The sequence below is a fragment of the Anomaloglossus baeobatrachus genome, chromosome 5 (assembly GCF_048569485.1).
Source record: "Anomaloglossus baeobatrachus isolate aAnoBae1 chromosome 5, aAnoBae1.hap1, whole genome shotgun sequence".
Lineage (NCBI taxonomy): Eukaryota > Metazoa > Chordata > Amphibia > Anura > Aromobatidae > Anomaloglossus > Anomaloglossus baeobatrachus.
The window spans coordinates 138,830,407-138,849,447 of record NC_134357.1 but is presented as its reverse complement, the minus strand read 5'-3'; the positions used below and the strand labels follow the sequence as shown (position 1 = coordinate 138,849,447).

The 19,041-nt window shown below is 47.1% G+C and overlaps 1 protein-coding gene across 2 annotated transcripts in view; it reads right to left on the bottom strand.

Moving 5' to 3' along the window:
• Nucleotides 1-19,041, bottom strand: part of SAR1A (secretion associated Ras related GTPase 1A) — a 52,616-nt gene that overhangs the window by 16,581 nt on the left and 16,994 nt on the right. For both annotated transcript variants that reach the window (XM_075347235.1, XM_075347236.1), the window contains exons 2-3: nt 13,295-13,367; nt 12,900-13,019 (exon numbers count right to left, since the gene is read on the bottom strand). In XM_075347235.1, the coding sequence (XP_075203350.1) occupies nt 12,900-13,019; nt 13,295-13,352 (178 nt within the window). In that variant the 5' untranslated portion in view covers nt 13,353-13,367. The remainder of the gene's footprint in view (nt 1-12,899; nt 13,020-13,294; nt 13,368-19,041) is intronic.

The window sequence follows — 19,041 nt, the reverse complement described above, 5'->3', positions numbered from 1 at the left end:
CCCGGGTTTTGTCCTGATTTTATGGTATTCATATGTGCCCTAATCGCTTCCTTCTAAATGTGTAATGGTCGTTCCTGCTCTCAATGCCCTGCGTCTGATAGACTTTTCTATCTGAACAGCTCATAAATAATTTGTAAAAAATATATTTTATGTAGATTTTTTTTATCTAGCACCTGAGCAGACGTCAGTCTCAATTCTGGCTCTTAAAAAGGGGTCTCAAGCAGGCACCTTTCTGTGACCCCTTTAATAAAGCAACCCATTTATTAAAAAATAAAAATTAAAAAAAAAAGAAGGGAATTTTGTTTACTTACCGTAAATTCCTTTTCTTCTAGCTCCAATTGGGAGACCCAGACAATTGGGTGTATAGCTACTGCCTCCGGAGGCCGCACAAAGTACTACACTTAAAAGTGTAAGGCCCCTCCCCTTCTGGCTATACACCCCCCGTGGGAGCACGGGTCCTTCAGTTTTAGTGCAAAAGCAAGAAGGAGGAAAGCCAATAACTGTTTCAAAAACAAATTCAATCCGATAAACAATATCGGAGAACGTAAGTTATTAACATGAACAACATGTGCACCCGAAAAACAAATACCCTCAGAAAAACAGGGCGGGTGCTGGGTCTCCCAATTGGAGCTAGAAGAAAAGGAATTTACGGTAAGTAAACAAAATTCCCTTCTTTTTCGCTCCTAATTGGGAGACCCAGACAATTGGGACGTCCAAAAGCAGTCCCTGGGTGGGTAAAATAATACCTCGCGATCGGGCTGTCAGGCAGCCCTTTCTTACAGGTGGGCCACCGCCGCCTGCAGGACTTGTCTACCTAGGCTGGCATCCGCCGAAGCGTAGGTATGCACCTGATAATGCTTGGTGAAAGTGTGCAGACTCGACCAGGTAGCCGCCTGGCACACCTGCTGAGCCGTAGCCTGATGCCGTAATGCCCAGGACGCACCCACGGCTCTGGTAGAATGGGCCTTCAGTCCAGAAGGAGTCGGAAGCCCAGCAGAACGGTAGGCGTGAAGAATTGGTTCCTTGATCCACCGCGCAAGGGTGGATTTGGAAGCTTGCGACCCTTTATGCTGACCAGCGACCAGGATAAAGAGTGCATCCGAACGGCGCAGAGACGCCGTGCGGGAAATGTAGATCCTGAGTGCTCTCACCAGGTCCAACAGATGTAAACCCTTTTCAAATTGGTGAACTGGATGCGGACACAAAGATGGTAAAGTGATATCCTGATTGAGATGAAAGGAAGATACCACCTTGGGAAGAAACTCTGGAATTGGACGCAGTACTACCTTGTCTTGGTGAAACACCAGGAAGGGAGATTTGCAAGATAACGCCGCCAGCTCTGACACTCTCCGAAGAGACGTGACCGCCACCAGAAAAGCCACTTTCTGTGAAAGCCGAGAAAAGGAAATCTCCTTCATAGGCTCGAAAGGTGGCTTCTGGAGAGCAATCAGAACCTTGTTCAGATCCCAGGGTTCCAATGGCCGCTTGTAAGGGGGAATGATATGACAAACCCCTTGCAGGAACGTGCGTACCTTAGGAAGTCGCGCCAGGCGCTTCTGAAAGAATACGGATAGCGCAGAGACTTGTCCTTTAAGGGAGCTAAGCGACAAACCTTTTTCCAACCCAGACTGCAGGAAGGAAAGAAAAATAGGCAATGCAAATGGCCAGGGAGAAACTCCCTGAGCAGAGCACCAAGATAAGAATATCTTCCACGTTCTGTGGTAGATCTTGGCGGAGGATGGTTTCCTAGCCTGTCTCATGGTGGCAACAACATCATGAGATAAACCTGAGGTCCCTAGGATCCAGGACTCAATGGCCACACAGTCAGGTTCAGGGCCGCAGAATTCAGATGGAAAAACGGCCCTTGAGACAGCAAGTCTGGACGGCCTGGTAGCGCCCACGGTTGTCCTACCGTGAGATGCCACAGATCCGGGTACCACGACCTCCTTGGCCAGTCTGGAGCGACGAGAATGGCGCAACGGCAGTCGGACCTGATTTTGCGGATCACTCTGGGCAACAATGCCAGAGGTGGGAACACATAAGGTAGTCGGAACTGCGACCAATCCTGAACTAAGGCGTCTGCCGCCAGAGCTCGGTGATCGTGAGACCGTGCCATGAAAACCGGGACCTTGTTGTTGTGCCGTGACGCCATCAGGTCGACGTCCGGCATCCCCCAGCGGCGACAGATCTCCTGAAACACGTCCGGGTGAAGGGACCATTCCCCTGCGTCCATGCCCTGGCGACTGAGAAAGTCTGCTTCCCAGTTTTCCACGCCTGGGATGTGAACTGCGGATATGGTGGATGCTGTGTTTTCCACCCACGTCAGAATCCGCCGGACTTCTTGAAAGGCTTGTCGACTGCGTGTTCCCCCTTGGTGGTTGATGTACGCCACCGCTGTGGAATTGTCCGACTGAATCCGGATCTGCTTGCCCTCCAGCCACTGTTGGAAGGCTCGCAGAGCAAGATAGACTGCTCTGATTTCCAGAACATTGATCTGAAGGGTGGACTCTCTCTGAGTCCACGTACCCTGAGCCCTGTGGTGAAGAAACACTGCTCCCCACCCTGATAGGCTCGCATCTGTCGTGACCACCGCCCAGGATGGGGGTAGGAACGACTTTCCTTTTGACAATGAGGTGGGAAGAAGCCACCATCGGAGAGAGTCCTTGGTTGCCTGAGAGAGGGAGACATCCCTGTCGAGGGACGTCGACTTCCCGTCCCATTGGCGGAGAATGTCCCATTGTAGAGGGCGCAGATGAAACTGCGCGAAAGGGACTGCTTCCATTGCTGCCACCATCTTCCCTAGGAAATGCATGAGGCGCCTCAAGGAGTGGGACTGGTTCTGCAGGAGAGATTGCACCCCTGTCTGCAGAGAGCACTGCTTGTCCAGTGGAAGCTTCACTATCGCTGAGAGAGTATGAAACTCCATGCCAAGATATGTTAGTGATTGGGTCGGGGTTAGATTTGACTTTGAAAAGTTGATAATCCACCCGAAACTCTGGAGAGTCTTCAGTGCCACGTTCAGACTGTGTTGGCATGCCTCTTGAGAGGGTGCCTTTATAAGTAGATCGTCCAAATACGGGATCACGGAGTGACCCTGCGAGTGCAGGACAGCTACTACTGCTGCCATGACCTTGGTGAAGACCCGAGGGGCTGTTGCCAGCCCGAAAGGTAACGCTACGAACTGCAGGTGTTCGCTTTCTATAACGAAGCGTAGAAAACGCTGATGCTCTGGCGCAATCGGCACGTGAAGATAAGCATCCTTGATGTCTATTGATGCTAAGAAATCTCCTTGAGACATTGAGGCTATGACGGAGCGGAGAGATTCCATCCGGAACCTCCTGGTTTTTACGTGTTTGTTGAGCAACTTTAGATCCAGGACGGGCCGAAAGGACCCGTCCTTCTTTGGCACCACAAACAGATTGGAGTAAAAACCGTGACCTTGTTCCTGAAGAGGAACGGAAGTCACCACTCCTTCCACCTTTAGAGCGGCCACCGCCTGCAGCAGAGCATCGGCTCGGTCGGGCGGTGGGGAAGTTCTGAAGAAACGAGTTGGAGGACGAGAGCTGAACTCTATCCTGTACCCGTGAGACAGAATGTCCCTCACCCAACGGTCTTTGACCTGTGACAGCCAAATGCCGCCAAAGCGGGAGAGCCTGCCACCGACCGAGGATGCGGAGAGAGGAGGCTGAAAGTCATGAGGAAGCCGTCTTGGTAACGGTTCTTCCTGCTGTCTTTTTTGGGCGTGACTGCGTCCGCCAAGAATCTGAGCCTCTCTGATCCTTTTGAGTCCTCTTGGACGAGGAGAATTGGGACCTGCCTGAGCCTCGAAAGGACCGAAAACCAGACTGACCCCTCCTTTGTTGGGGCTTGTTTTGTCTGTGTTGAGGTAAGGAAGAGTCCTTACCCTTGGAGTGTTTAATGATTTCATCCAAACGCTCCCCAAACAATCGGTCACGAGAAAAGGGCAAACTGGTTAAGCACTTCTTGGAAGCAGAATCTGCTTTCCATTCTCTCAACCACAGGGCTCTGCGCAAAACCACGGAGTTGGCTGACGCCACCGCCGTACGGCTCGTAGAGTCCAGGACAGCATTAATCGCGTAAGACGCGAATGCAGACATTTGAGAGGTCAATGGTGCCACCTGCGGGGCAGATGTACGTGTGACCGAGTCGACTTGTATAAGCCCAGCTGAAATAGCTTGGAGTGCCCATACGGCTGCGAAAGCTGGCGCCAACGACGCTCCAATAGCTTCATAGATGGATTTCAGCCAGAGCTCCATCTGCCTGTCAGTGGCATCTTTAAGTGCCGCTCCATCTTCTACTGCAACTAAGGATCTAGCTGCAAGCCTGGAGATTGGAGGGTCCACCTTGGGACACTGGGTCCAACCCTTGACCACGTCAGGGGGAAAAGGATAGCGTGTATCTTTAAGCCGTTTAGAAAACCGCTTCTCAGGATAAGCGTGGTGTTTCTGGATTGCATCTCTAAAGTCAGCGTGGTCCAGAAAAGTGCTTAATTTACGCTTGGGATATCTGAAATGGAATTTCTCCTGCTGTGAAGCTGCCTCCTCCTCAGTAGGAGCTGGCGGAGAAATATCTAACATCCTATTGATGGACGCTATAAGATCATTCACTATGGCGTCACCATCCGGTGTATCCAGATTGAGAGCGGACCCAGGATCAGAATCTTGATCAGTTACATCCGCCTCATCACCCATAGATTCGTCCCGCTGGGATCCTGACCAGTGAGACGAAGTTGAGGGCCCCTCATAACGAGCCCGCTTAGGTTGTCTGGGACTGTCGTCCGAGTCAGAATCGTCACCCTGGGGTGCATGTGACACCCCCGGAGCTTGGAAGTGTTCCAGCTGAGGGGGACCAGGGAGCAATGATGCCACAGTGTCCATGGTCTGAGTTACTGGTCTAGACTGCAATGTTTCAAGAATCTTTGACATGGTCATAGACAATCTGTCAGCAAAAGCTGCAAACTCCGTTCCTGTCACCTGGACAGCATTCACAGGTGGTACACCCTGGGTCACGTCCAGCAGAGGCCCCGGCTGTGCAAGTTGCACAGGGGCCGAGCACTGCACACAATGGGGGTCAGTGGAACCTGCCGGTAGAGCAGCCCCACATGCGGTACAGGCAGCATATAATGTCTGTGCCTTGGCACCCTTGCGTTTTGCGGACGACATGCCGTTGCCTCCTTGTAATCTAGGAGGGTATATAGCCGAGAATCACCAGCGACCGTACAGTACAAAGTATTTGCAAACACAAAATACTCAGTATACAAACGGCACAAGTGGGGGTGAGCCCTTGAGGGCTGCTTACCGCCCGCTGAACAGCGGGTATGAGGCCGTAGAATCCCGTGTCTGGGTCTCCCCGTCTCCCCTCTGCAGCTCAGCGTGCAGGCAGGAATGGCTGCCGGCGTTCTGTGAAGAGGGGCGGACCGTGGGCGTGCCACAAACAAAGAGCGGGAAACTGCGTCCTACTGTGCCTGGTGTGAGGGCTGGAGTATGTAAAAACGACTCCAGCCCTCAGCGCTGATGCTCTGTACAGCGTCCCGCCCTCCTCCTGACTGGCAGGTGCGGAGGCGGGAACGAACGAACTAGGCCGCAAAAGCCGGGGACTGTAGTAATAAGCGCGGCCGTGATATATGCACGGCCAGCGCGGAAGTCCCCGGCGCACCACAAGTCCCAGCCGCGTCGCAGTCCCAGCGGCCGGCGCGACCGTTCTCCTTGAGTCTACCCACTCAGCTAAGCTGAAGTGAGGAAATGGCACAAGCGCAGCAGCGCTGTTGTCCCCGGCGCACTAACACACCCAGCAATGCTGCGGTGTGCGCGCGTATGCACGGGGACACAGAGTACCTTGACGGAGCAGGGCCATGTCCCTGACGATACTCAGCTCCAAATCCAGCGGCTTCTCCAGGGGCTGCGGATGGAGCACGGTCTCTGTGCCTGGAGACCGGTAAAATCCCACTTCGCCCAGAGCCCTAATGGGGATGGGGAAGGAATCAGCATGTGGGCTCCAGCCTCCGTACCCGCAATGGGTACCTCAACCTTAACAAGCACCACCGACAGAAAGTGGGGTGAGAAGGGAGCATGCTGGGGACCCTTGTATGGGTCCTCTTTTCTTCCATCCGACATAGTCAGCAGCTGCTGCTGACTAAACAGTGGAGCTATGCGTGCGTGTCTGACCTCCTTCGCACAAAGCAAAAAACTGAAGGACCCGTGCTCCCACGGGGGGGTGTATAGCCAGAAGGGGAGGGGCCTTACACTTTTAAGTGTAGTACTTTGTGCGGCCTCCGGAGGCAGTAGCTATACACCCAATTGTCTGGGTCTCCCAATTAGGAGCGAAAAAGAAAAGTAAAATTGCATTTGATTGCAGCTGTCTTTAAAATGTACACAAGTATTAATATAGCATATTACTTATCTGTCTTATCAAATTTACAGACAAGGAATGGGTTAAAAATAACAAAAATGATGAACACTGACAACTCACCTACTCTAACCTTCATAGTGTTTTCTGGTGGGCTACCTGCACTTGATCACTGAATGCCATGATTAGCGGCAGCGGTCAGGTCACTGGAGCGGCGCAGAGACCACCAGACTGACCAGTGCTGGAGCCACAGGGGTTAGAGAGAGTAAGTATACATCATTCTTTTGTTTATTTTTACCCTGCTTCAGATTGTTTTCTTTACGTCGCACAATCCTGTCAAGGTTTATAGGTTTTCTTTTTCTTTATTGGATTTTGAGATTTTGTGTGTCAGGTAATTTCCACTAGGGAAACATTACTGCTTGGACTATGAAGCCTCTATAAGCTTTAGGAGCCTATAGCAGAGGTGATGGTACATGTGTACAGTTCTGCATGTATAAGCTGGAACCTTCTGGCAGGAAATATTCCTGTTATATCATTCCGGACGAAATGCTCAAATGTTAGGTGAATAGAGGAAGGGCTTCCATTAAAGTGGGTCTCCACACACCCACCGATCACTCAGGCCACAGGCAGAGATGGTAAGTTTATGTATTGGAGTATGCAGAGCGTTTTAGAGCCACAGACATTCCATCAAGTCTGTACAGAGATCTGTGGGAGCTCATACATCAGCCAAGCACTTCTATCTTGTGGTCCCAACCCATTGCTGCAGTGTGTTATTTTGTTTTCTTTTTGTTTTTTTGTTTTTTTAAGTGCCTTACCCACTCTCCCTAGGTCCAGGGTCCATTGTGGAGTCTGCTCAAGCTATCTGTAGAGTTAAAAATCACATTTGTAGCCAATAACAGATCTCAGCAGCTCTGCCAATGTAGATGGCACAAGCCGCTCAGAGCCACTGAGCCCAGTGATTATCTACAGGGCTGTCGACTTCAGTCAATAATAGACTTGGAGACTTCACTGGACCAGAGGAGGGTGAGCAAAGCACATCTTCATTTTTTTTTCAGGGGTTTTCTGGATCTGTAAAACCCCTTTAAGTTTCATTAGCAGCAGTTTAATGACTCATTTGATAGAGAATAAATGGGTCAATGTCAAATATAAGGCAAGAGGCTGAGAATATAAATCTGTAGGTGAAATAGGCAACATTCAAATACCACTAGAAAGAAAGCTACAGGATAAACACACAGGCATGTCCTATCAGCAGATCTGGGAGAAGCGGCCGGCTCCTCTAATCCCTCCATATCCGGTGTCCAGCACATCATCAGTGTGATCTCCCAAAACACCCAAGTATAGAACGGAGCTAAATGTGTCCGTGTGGAACATGAGCAGCTGCTGGAGCCGCACCAACAGCGCTGAATGGAACTGCACAAGAACTGACACCGTGTCTTCCCACTCATCAAGACGCCGGTGACTGGAATTTATGTATGTACAAAGGGAAAAGCAAAACTGATCCCTGCGAGTCCGGTATAGGAGAGCAGCAGACATGGCACCAGCACCCCGGCGCCCACAGCAATGCCAGAGGGTTTATTAACTAGTATAAATGTTCTACCATGAAACCAGTGACTGCACAGGAAAAAGGGTCATCAGCACAAGACACCATCAATCTGACAAAAAAACAAAAAAAAAAACAACCAACAACCCAAAAAAACTAACTACCTCACCTATTCAATTAATCTATGAGTAAGTACGCTCTTCATGTAAAAAGGAAAAGAAAAAAAAAAAAAAAAAAAAAGAAAAACCACGTTGCATGTTAAAAACCCACTGTTAAAGGGGATTGTCCCCCCCTCTTAATAGCTACAACCTAATGCAGAAAATTGGGAGAGGGAAAAAAAAAACAAAAAAAAAAAACACCCCCCCAACTCCCAGACTCCTGCGATCTGAAAGCTATTTCTCTTATCGGTCACATGATATTGCTATGCCACATGAATGCTGCAGCCAATCAGCAGTCACTGATTAGCTGCAACCTGTCTGAAATTCAAGCTAGAATATAGAAGGCAGCAGCAGTCACATGACGGCTGGGAGAGACTGCATTGAGATGGCAGGAGCTGCGCCCGTCTGGGTTGTAAAATTACATTTTTTACATGTATTTTCTTTACCAAACTAGAACTATTAACCCCTTCAACCCTCGGGTACTTTCCGTTTTTGCGTTTTTGTTCTTTTGCTCCCCTTCTGCTGAGAGCCGTAACTTTTTTATTTTTCCATCAATCTTGCCATATCCTCATCTTGTTTTTTGCGGGACGAGTTGTACTTTTAAATGAAACCATAAGTTTTACCATATAGTTTACTGGAAAACGGCAAAAAAATTACAAGTGCGGAAACATTGCAAAAAAAGTGTGATCGTACAATATTTTTTGGGATATTTTATTCACTGTACTCACTATATGGTAACACTGATGTATCTATGTGATGCCTCAGGTCAGTGCGAGTTTGTAGACACCAAACATGAATAGGTTTACTTGTATTTAAGAGGTTAAAAAAAATTCACAAGCCGTTTACTGATCAGATTAATTGATTTTATATTTTGATAGATCGGGCGTTTCTGAACGCGGCGATACCAAATGTGTATATTTTTTATTTTTTTAACCCTTTAATTTTCAATGGGGCGAAAGGGGGATGATTTTAACTTTTAGGGTTTTTTTTATTTTTTGAAAACTTTTTTTTAACTTTTTTTTATTTTATTAGTCCCCCTAGGGGGCTATAGCGATCAGCAGTCCAATCGCTCTGCCTTATCTGCTGATCACAGCTACAGAGCTGAAACTGCAGATTTGTGCTTTACTTTCAATGCCGGCTGTATTCCGGCATTGAGAGGAAGTGACTCATGTTAGCTACAGGCGTCATCACATGACCCTGTGCTACCATGGCAACCACCGAAAGTCACGTAATCATGTCACGTGACATCCGATGGGGGCAGGGTAAGTGACTGTCATGGCGGCGCGCATACACATCTCTCTGCCAGAATTTGGTTAATGGCCGCGGGTGGAAGCGATTCCACCTGCGACTAGCAGGCACACGTCAGCTGTTGAAAAGAGCCGATATGTGCACGGATCACCGCCTGCCCACAGCAGGGGGCGGGGATTAACTGCACACGATTCATGACGTACCCAGTACGTCATGGGTCGTTAAGGGGTTAAAGAAGTTCTCCAGTTATGGACAACCCTCCTGGTACCAATAACAAACACGCTCTGATGTCACTCTTAACCTGAGTTCATCTGAAATACGTAAAAAAAATAAATAAATAATCACATTTCAGAAGCAGAGAAAAGCACTCTACACATAGCTAACTATAAAGGTTCCTTAAAGGGGTTGCCCATTACTTCCATACTGATGGGCTACCCGTAGGATAGGTCATCAACATCAGATCCGGCACCACCACCGATCAGTCAATTGCTATAATGGCGCCGGACAGCTGAACGAGAGCCATCTTCATGGACCATCTACCTGACGCCATTGAGGTTACTCAGCTGGGTGTGTATTCTAGCAAACTGCCTCAACTGCTGCAATACTTTTAATCTTTTAAATAAAAGGGCGGATCTTCATGTTTAAATGAGAATCCATCAGCAGCATATTACTAAGTGCAGCCGGGCCATATTAGCGCTGTCATACTGATTAGAATGATACTAGAGTTGAAGAAATACGTTTTGTGGATTATCTTTAATCAGCGTTTGACATTTCTTCTACTCATATCTTTGTGCAATCACTGCATTGAGTCTGTGGAGAGGACTGGTGGAAGGGTCTTCAGGTCTGTTCCGGCCCCTCCACAACCTCGGTGTCTTTTCTTCATTATTTAATTTCCCTAGCTATGCAGATTGATCTCCTGGTGGGCTTCAGTAAAATGGCGCTGATGGCTCTAAGCAATCTGCACATGTGCAGCCGCCATTTTCCTAATTGCTGATAAGACAATCTGAGCAATGGCCTCCAGCAGCTAGGACAGCGCCAACGTGACATTTAAATAAGAAGAAAAGACACCAAGAGGAAGCAGAGGGGCCGGAACAGAGCTGAAGACCCTTCCACCACTTCTGCCTTAATACACGAAAATATGAATAGAAGAAAACTTCAAGTGCAGATTAAAGAAAACACATAAAACAGATTTCTTCACCTCAGGTATCATCATAATCAGTGTGTCAGCCCCAATATGGCCCTGTCTGTACTTTACTTAGTAAAATGTTGCTGACAGGCTCTCTTTAAGCAGACACACTAACTACTGCAGTGTCATATGCGGACTCACATGAGGACATTGTACATAATAATATATGTATAATATGTCCTGGTGCAAACATCTCAAAAGTGCCTAGAAAAGGAGGCAAAAATTGTGAAAGTCCAAAAAGAGGACGCAGAGACCAGAAAGCTTCTAATTCTAGTAGGATGCGCTAATCACACAGATACTGTGATAAATATGGCGCATCTGCAGACTGCCCGGACTAGGATTATATGGTGTAACAATTAGGCTGTGTGCCCACGATCAGTGTTTGTAGTGTTTTGGATGTAGCGTGTTCTCACTGCGTCCAAAACGCTGCATTCTACAGTACAATAATAGTGGATGGGTTTCTAGAAATCCCGTGCCCATTGTGCTTGTTTTGCCACATCAAACACTGACCTGCGGTGCGTCTTTCCAGACTGCAGCATGTCAATTATTTTCTGCAGATTCGCATGCGCCCTCTGTAGGGAGAACACAACGAGGAGACCGCAACGCACTGAACCCTGATCGTGGGCACAGTCAGCTGCGATCTGCGTTCTCCTGCGGAAGAGACGCACGGCCCTGCAGGTCAGGACCCGCTGAGTCCAGGACGCAGCGAGTCCTGATCGTGAGCACATACCCTTAGGGTACGTTCCCTCGATCAGTGTTACCTGTGTTATTGACACTTCGTATTTTCGCAGTGTCAAAAATGCAGCATTTCATTCCAGTGCGGTGGATCTGATTAATAGAAATCTGCTGTCCGTTGGGCTTTGTTATGCTGCATAATCTGACCTGCGGTGCGTGTTTCTGGTCCGCAGCATGTCAATTTCTCTTATGGAATGCTGTGTGGCATTTCCCCATAGACTTGCATTAGATGGAGGAAGAAAGCACACATGCTTGTGTTGGGTTTACGTGGCAGAGACGCACCAAAACGCATATAATCCGCTCCTAATGATGTCAATACCAGGAAATTTCAAAAACAAAACAGCTTTAATTTACAAGGGATCAGACACCAAAGAGACAAAAAAAACGCAGTGTCAAAACGCAATAAAAAAAAGCAAGTAAACAAAAAGGTGCAGAGATGGCGCAGAAATTCTGTAGCACCAAAATGCAACTGATCCTGATAGTGGGAACGCAGCTACGGTCAGCTAAATAGAAACGACAATGTACAGTACAGACCAAAGGTTTGGACACACCTTCTCATCTCTAGAACTACTGTTAAGAGGAGACTTCGTGCAGCAGGCCTTCATGGTAAAATAGCTGCTAGGAAACCACTGCTAAGGAAAGGCAACAAGCAGAAGAGACTTGTTTGGGCTAAAGAACACAAGGAATGGACATTAGACCAGTGGAAATCTGTGCTTTGGTCTGATGAGTCCAAATTTGATCCAACCACCGTGTCTTTGTAGAAAAGGTGAATGGATGGACTCTACATGGCTGGTTCCCACCGTGAAGCATGGAGGAGGAGGTGTGATGGTGTGGGGGTGCTTTGCTGGTGACACTGTTGGGTATTTATTCGAAATTGAAGGCATACTGAACCAGCATGGCTACCACAGCATCTTGCAGCGGCATGCTATTCCATCCAGTTTGCGTTTAGTTGGACCATAATTTATTTTTCAATAGGATAATGACCCCAAACACACCTCCAGGCTGTGTAAGGGCTATTTGACTAAGAAGGAGAGTAATGGGGTGCTACGCCAGATGACCTGGCCTCCACAGTCACCAGACCTGAACCCAATCGAGATGGTTTGAGGTGAGCTGGACCGCAGAGTGAAGGCAAAAGGGCCAAAAAGTGCTAAGCATCTCTGGGAACTCCTTCAAGACTGTCGGAAAACCATTTCCGGTGACTACCTCTTGAAGCTCATCAAGAGAATGCCAAGAGTGTGCAAAGCAGTAATCAAAGCAAAAGGCGGCTACTTTGAAGAACCTAGAATATAAGACAGATTTTCAGTTGTTTCACACTAAGTATTTAATTCCACATGTTTTAATTCATAGTTTTGATGCCTTCAATGTGAATCTACAATTTTTAGAGTCCTGAAAATAAAAAAAACCTCTTTGAATGAGATGGTGTGTCCAAACTTTTGGTTTGTACTGTATATACTGTGAGAAATCTAATATTCAGGAATTCTATAGCATTATACAATGAAACCACAATACTCTGCTCCTGGCCGGAGGGTGATGATTGCACAATCAGACTATCTCCATCAGGGTCACAGCCTTTATTGTAGTCATCTATGTATATGTCCTATATGGCCGTACTTTCTTCCGAAATGCAATACACTGCATGAAGAACATGGCGGCAGCTGGTACGTACTTGGATGTAGTGTGGGGACGTGCTGGCCAAGCCGGTCATCCTTCAGCATGTGTAGCAGCGTAGTTTTACCAGCATTGTCCAAGCCTAAAAATACTAGTTTCCCAGACTTCTTGTATAATCCTGGAAGAAAGCAAAGCGTTTTCAGGAGCGTGTAAGAAAATATTAAGACTGTTAAGAGGTTTTTTTTCAGGATTAGAAAAACATGGCTGCGTTATTCCAAGAACAGCACCTCAGCCATCTACAGGCTCTTTGTGGTATTACAGCTCACCCCTATTCATGTCATTGGAGCGGAGCTGTAATACCAGTCATAACACACACGGAGAAGGTGACATTTATTGCTGAAGAAAGCAGAGAAAAAGAAAAGAAATAGATAAGACACTTCCAAAAGTCATTACCTAAAAACTGCAGAACGCTGCTGAAGCCGTTATATATCCACTCAAATATGAAAGACATTTCCGAATCTGTGTCCTGGAGCATGGAAGAAAAAACAGGGATTAGTATAAAAATTCTACAATACAGTACAGGGTATAATGTGGTTTTCCATTCAGTCTTATGCACTGCGGACCCCCAATGTCCAAACCTGGAAATCCACCTCCAGAGGGGTTCCCAGAGGATCGCATACTTGTAAAATTACAAAGTCGGATAGTTATCCCCGCAGGTGGCCGTCCACTGCGGCTCACAGCTCTGTGCTATAGGTGGAGTGACAACAGCAAACACACCACTGCAGCCGATCACAGAGCTCAGCGGCTCATGCCACCTACATCAGTACATCAGCAGAGCCCCAGAGCTCAGTGATTGGCTGCAGCGGTGATGTGAATTCTCAATGTGACATCTCGGCAGCAGCCAGTATAGAGACCTGAGCAGCGGATAAGAGCTAGTCCTGGACCAGGGGGTGGGGGAAGACTTATCTGAATTTGATTTTTTCTGGCAACAAGGGGGCTCTTTTTTTTTTTTTTTTTTTTTAAAAAGTAAAATTCCTCTATGGTGATTTCTGCCCACACACACACCTCTGGATATACCATAAACTCTAAGCATGGGAATCCCCACCATACATGATCAGTCCATCCGGACAGTGGAAATCAGTGTCTGCAGGCAGAAGATCTGCTAAATAATTAACATACATCAATCCGCTATTTCCCCCCCTGGAATACAACACAAAACCCCCATCCGTCCTTCCAGGTTTTGCCCATATGTAATACTATTGGGGGTGGAGATGCCAGAAGTACAGTACATCACAAACTAATGCCAGCAAGGGATTGTTGAGGTAATGTTGAATATAGTGCAGTTATTTTATCACATTGGCTACTTTAAAAAATGTTGGACTACTCCTTTAAGTCTGGCTGGTAATTCACTAGCCACAAACCTCAGATACAGCAGTGACTGATTACAGAGGAGAAATCACTTGTTTCCCTTCTCCCTATATAAGGCCTCATTCACACATCCGTGTCTCCAGTATGTGACGTTCGTTTCCACAAGTACCAGAAACACGGACTCACGGAGACCCATTAGTGTTTGTGCGCACGTTGCGTTCTGTGCCTGGAGAAATTTCTGCAGCGATTTGAACAGCACACGTGCACTGCAAATCGCTGCAGAAACAGTGCGTACTGAAAAGCCGATTTCATGCGCTCTGGATGCGTCCCCTCCCATAGACAGAGCGGGGGATGCATCCAAAGCGCATGAAAAAAGTGACATGTCACTTCTTACAACGCTGCGCTTTGGCAGTAGCCGAAACGCTGCGTTCTAATACGCCACGTGGGCATGGATAATGCACAATCTTCATAGATTGTGCTGGGGACGCAGGACGCATGCAGTTACGCTGCGGTGCAGAACGCAGCGTAACTGCAGGAAAATACGCTACGTGGGCACATAGCCTTAAAATAAATGGGCTTGGTCACACATTCGCGTTTACACATGGATTGTATGCCAATGTGGAGGCTCAGGCATGTTTGTTCCACACAGCGACATGTCAGTTTTCTGCCGACAGCACGGGTCTCAGACTAAGGTGATCCATGTGACATCAGTGGGACACGTACCAAAGAACACACAGGTCACATTAAAATTAAGAATTTTTATACTTACCTGTCTCCAGCGCTGCTGTTGTTTCCGGGTCCAGCTCATTAAGCTCATGCATATTCCCTGCACTGACTGAGGACCCGGAAGAAACAGCAGAGCAGGAGGCAGATAAGTATACAGGTTTGTGCTGTCCGTGCACAATTCGGATGTCACATGGACAGCCCAGGAATAGCACACGTAAAGGACACACACACACATACGCACCTTCACCACGGACCGTGCAAAAGGTTTGTGTTTTGCATGGGCTTGTGCAAGAGGCCTAATGAAACGTTCTGCAAATGTCTAATGAATGTTTTCGACGTCTCCCACTTCAAAATCACTGCAAGTGTTGGAAACATTCAGCTGCCGTATATCTGACCTTATCACACCTATAAGCAGGCTGCTAGAACTTATCATGTATGACCGGAGATATGGCTGTGTTCACACCTACATACCTATCATATGTGGAAAATAACGCGTACAGAAAATGACTTATTCGATGTATGACAGATCCTGGAGATCATTGGGGCTTTATCAGAAATGGAAAGCAAGAAACGAAGTAAGAAAAGGCAGCGATCTGCTGTGTTTAGCTCACAGAGGATTGCCTGCACTGTAACAAAACTGCAGCTGTGGACAGCTCTACGTCAGTCTGCTTTTCGGCCTTTAATTATATAATATATTAATGAAAAAAATATATTAGAAAATGTTCTTATATGCTAAATAAACTTCATTTGCAAAGTACTGGGGAAACCCTTTAATGCCCTGTGCGAACTAGAAAATGGACTTTCCGCACCATCTGAAAGAATTCTCCACCTACAGTAAAAACTGCAGCAAACCGCACCCGAAATCCGCATGCGGTTTTTCCGTGAATTTTCCACGGGTTGGTCCCTGTGATTTTTTTTTACCATTATCTATGGCAAAAACCGCAGGTACATGTGGAAAAGAAGTGACATACTCATTCTTTTTGCTGCAGAAAGTCTGCAGCAAAACCTGTAGGAGAAAATAAACCGCAGTGTGCGCACACCTTTTTTTTCTACCATAGGTTTTGCTGGGGAAGGACTGCAGAAAGGTTATAAACATTTTCTGCAGCAATTCATGCAGCAAAACCGCGACAAAAGCGCAGAGTGCGCACAGGGCCTTAAAATAAAATTCTGTAACATTAAATGACTGCAAAATCCCCCACTCAACCCTAATGATGTTATGTATTACAAATAGCCTCATTACATGGAATTACCGGGCCTGAATTTAGGGTGATGTTACTGGAAGATCAGCACCATCACATGCAGATAGATAGAGAAGGTGGATTGGTAATGAAATCAGTGTAAAGTGCCCTCCGGAGGGACTGAACTGTGATTAAGGCTCCCTCCTGGGAACATATGGGATCAGCTGCAGTGAGTGTTTTGCCCACGGTCGGCCATTTGCCAGGATTTGGTTTCTAGTCATCTGCTCCATCAGACGTGTACCAAACAAGACACAAACAAGGCGTAAAATTAGCGGGTGTAGAGTCCCACTGACTGATACGTGACACCGCGTCCTGTACTGGGTAAATGAGTCACCCTGAATGTCTGAGCACAGCAGAGGTCACAGATCGCCCGCGCCTCACTCACATTAACATTCTCCTACCTTGCCCTACCGGCTACGTCTCCCCACACCCTGCAATGAAGAAGTGGCTACACTGCCTAAAGTATCAGCACAGCCGGTACCAGATCCCCGTGCACTGCACTAATTCAAGAGGTGAGGCGAAGTAGGTACATCTGCAATGCCACGTGCGGAGGAGAAGTAGACCATGTTCACATGGGGAAGGGGTTTTTTTATTTTTTTTTTTACAGTAACAGCAAAAGCTATGAGATTCCAGAAATGTCAAAGAGACACACAGACACACACAGACAGACACACACAGACAGACACACACAGACAGACACACACAGACAGACACACACACACACACACACAGACACACACACACACACACACACACACACAGACACACACACACACAGACACACACACAGACAGACACACACACAGACAGACACACACACAGACAGACACACACACAGACAGACACACACACAGACAGACACACACACAGACAGACACACACACAGACAGACACACACACAGACAGACACACACAGACAGACACACACAGACACACACAGACAGACACACACAGACACACACACACACACACACACACACACACACACAGACAGACACACACAGACAGACACACACAGACAGACACACACAGACAGACACACACAGACAGACACACACAGACAGACACACACAGACAGACACACACAGACAGACACACACAGACAGACACACACAGACAGACACACACAGACAGACACACACAGACAGACACACACAGACAGACACACACAGACAGACACACACAGACAGACACACACAGACAGACACACACAGACAGACACACACAGACAGACACACACAGACAGACACACACAGACAGACACACACAGACAGACAGACACACACAGACAGACACACACAGACAGACACACACAGACAGACACACACAGACAGACACACACAGACAGACACACACAGACACATCTGCGTTTATAAAAGTAGCACATCAATTCTTTCAGCATTTTTGCTGCTTTTGTGGTGAATGAAACTAACTTTATTTAAATATGTACTGCAGACAAATGACAGAAAAACGCAGGTAACAAAGGAGCAAAACATGCTTATTGGAAGCAGCTATTTTACTGCCAAGAGACCAGGTTTTGATGCAGCAAAAAAGCAGCGTGTGAACATATACTTAAGGCCCTGTCACACATAACGAGATCGCTAGCGAGATCGCTGCTGAGTCACGGTTTCTGTGACGCTGTAACGATCTTGCCAGTGATCTCGTTATGTGTGACATCTACCAGCGATCAGGCCCCTGCTGGGAGATCTCTAGTCGTTGACGAATGGTCCGGACCATTTTCTTCAAAGGTGATGTCCTGCTGGGCAGCACACATCGCTGTGTCTGACACCTACCAAGGATCTCCTATACAGGTCACTCATCGTTACTGCGTCGTTGGGAAGGTCTGACTGGGTGACATCTATCGACTTACCAGCGATCCTTAGGTCGCCTCGTTTTTGCGATTGCTGGTAAGTCGTTAAATGTGACGGGGGCTCTAGGCTTTGTGCGCACAATGACTATTCGGTTGGAGACATTTCTGCACCAAATCTGTATCTCTCTCTTGGCAGGAAAAATGCTGGGGTTTTTGCATGTAATGTTTTCCAATGCATTTTTCATGCATTTGGTGTGGAAAAATGCTGAAATAATTGACGTGCTGCAGTTTATTTTCTGCACCAAATCTACAAGGGAATAAAAAGCAACATGTGCATAAGGCTATGTGCATTCTTTAGCCCTTCCAGCCACTGACTTCAGATTTCATGTAAAAATAAAATACATAAAAAAAAAAACCGCACTTTGTGACGTAGCTTTAGTAGTAGATATGTCATCCTGGGACAAGCACCGCACCACATTCCAGGGTAGGAATAAAGCCACATTCACTTCCACTTTTATGGAAACGGGCTTTTTTTTTTTTTTAAGTCTGTTATTCCCCCCCCCCCCCCCCCCATTTTCAAAAAATATTACTAAATACGGACAGATCGGATGATTCAATTAAAGAGAATTGGTCAGCAGACCCAGATTCCAGGGATAGATCGCTTAGTTTTCTGGGTTCAGCAGTTATGATCATAATAGATGTAGCAGAATTTAGCTGTTGAGCTTGTGTAAACCACAGCTTTCTGTGTACATTGTATGGTGACAGAGAGCTGCTTATCAGTGCTGGGGGAGGGGTTGGATTACTCTGCACATGCCAAGTTTGTTTTGTAGTGATAATCTCCTGCTGCTAAAACGATGATTTTATTGAAACAGCAAAACACAGCCCAGTAAATAACAGTGACTCTGCTCCTACCTCATGCTGCTCTCAAACTACATTCCAGAAACCTGCTGACTTTCTCTTTAGACTCTATGACTCAATGTGCTGTCCAAATTAATAACAGACCGCACTCGCATGAGAAAAATGGATGTATGAGCCTAAAGCCACATTTACGCACTTTT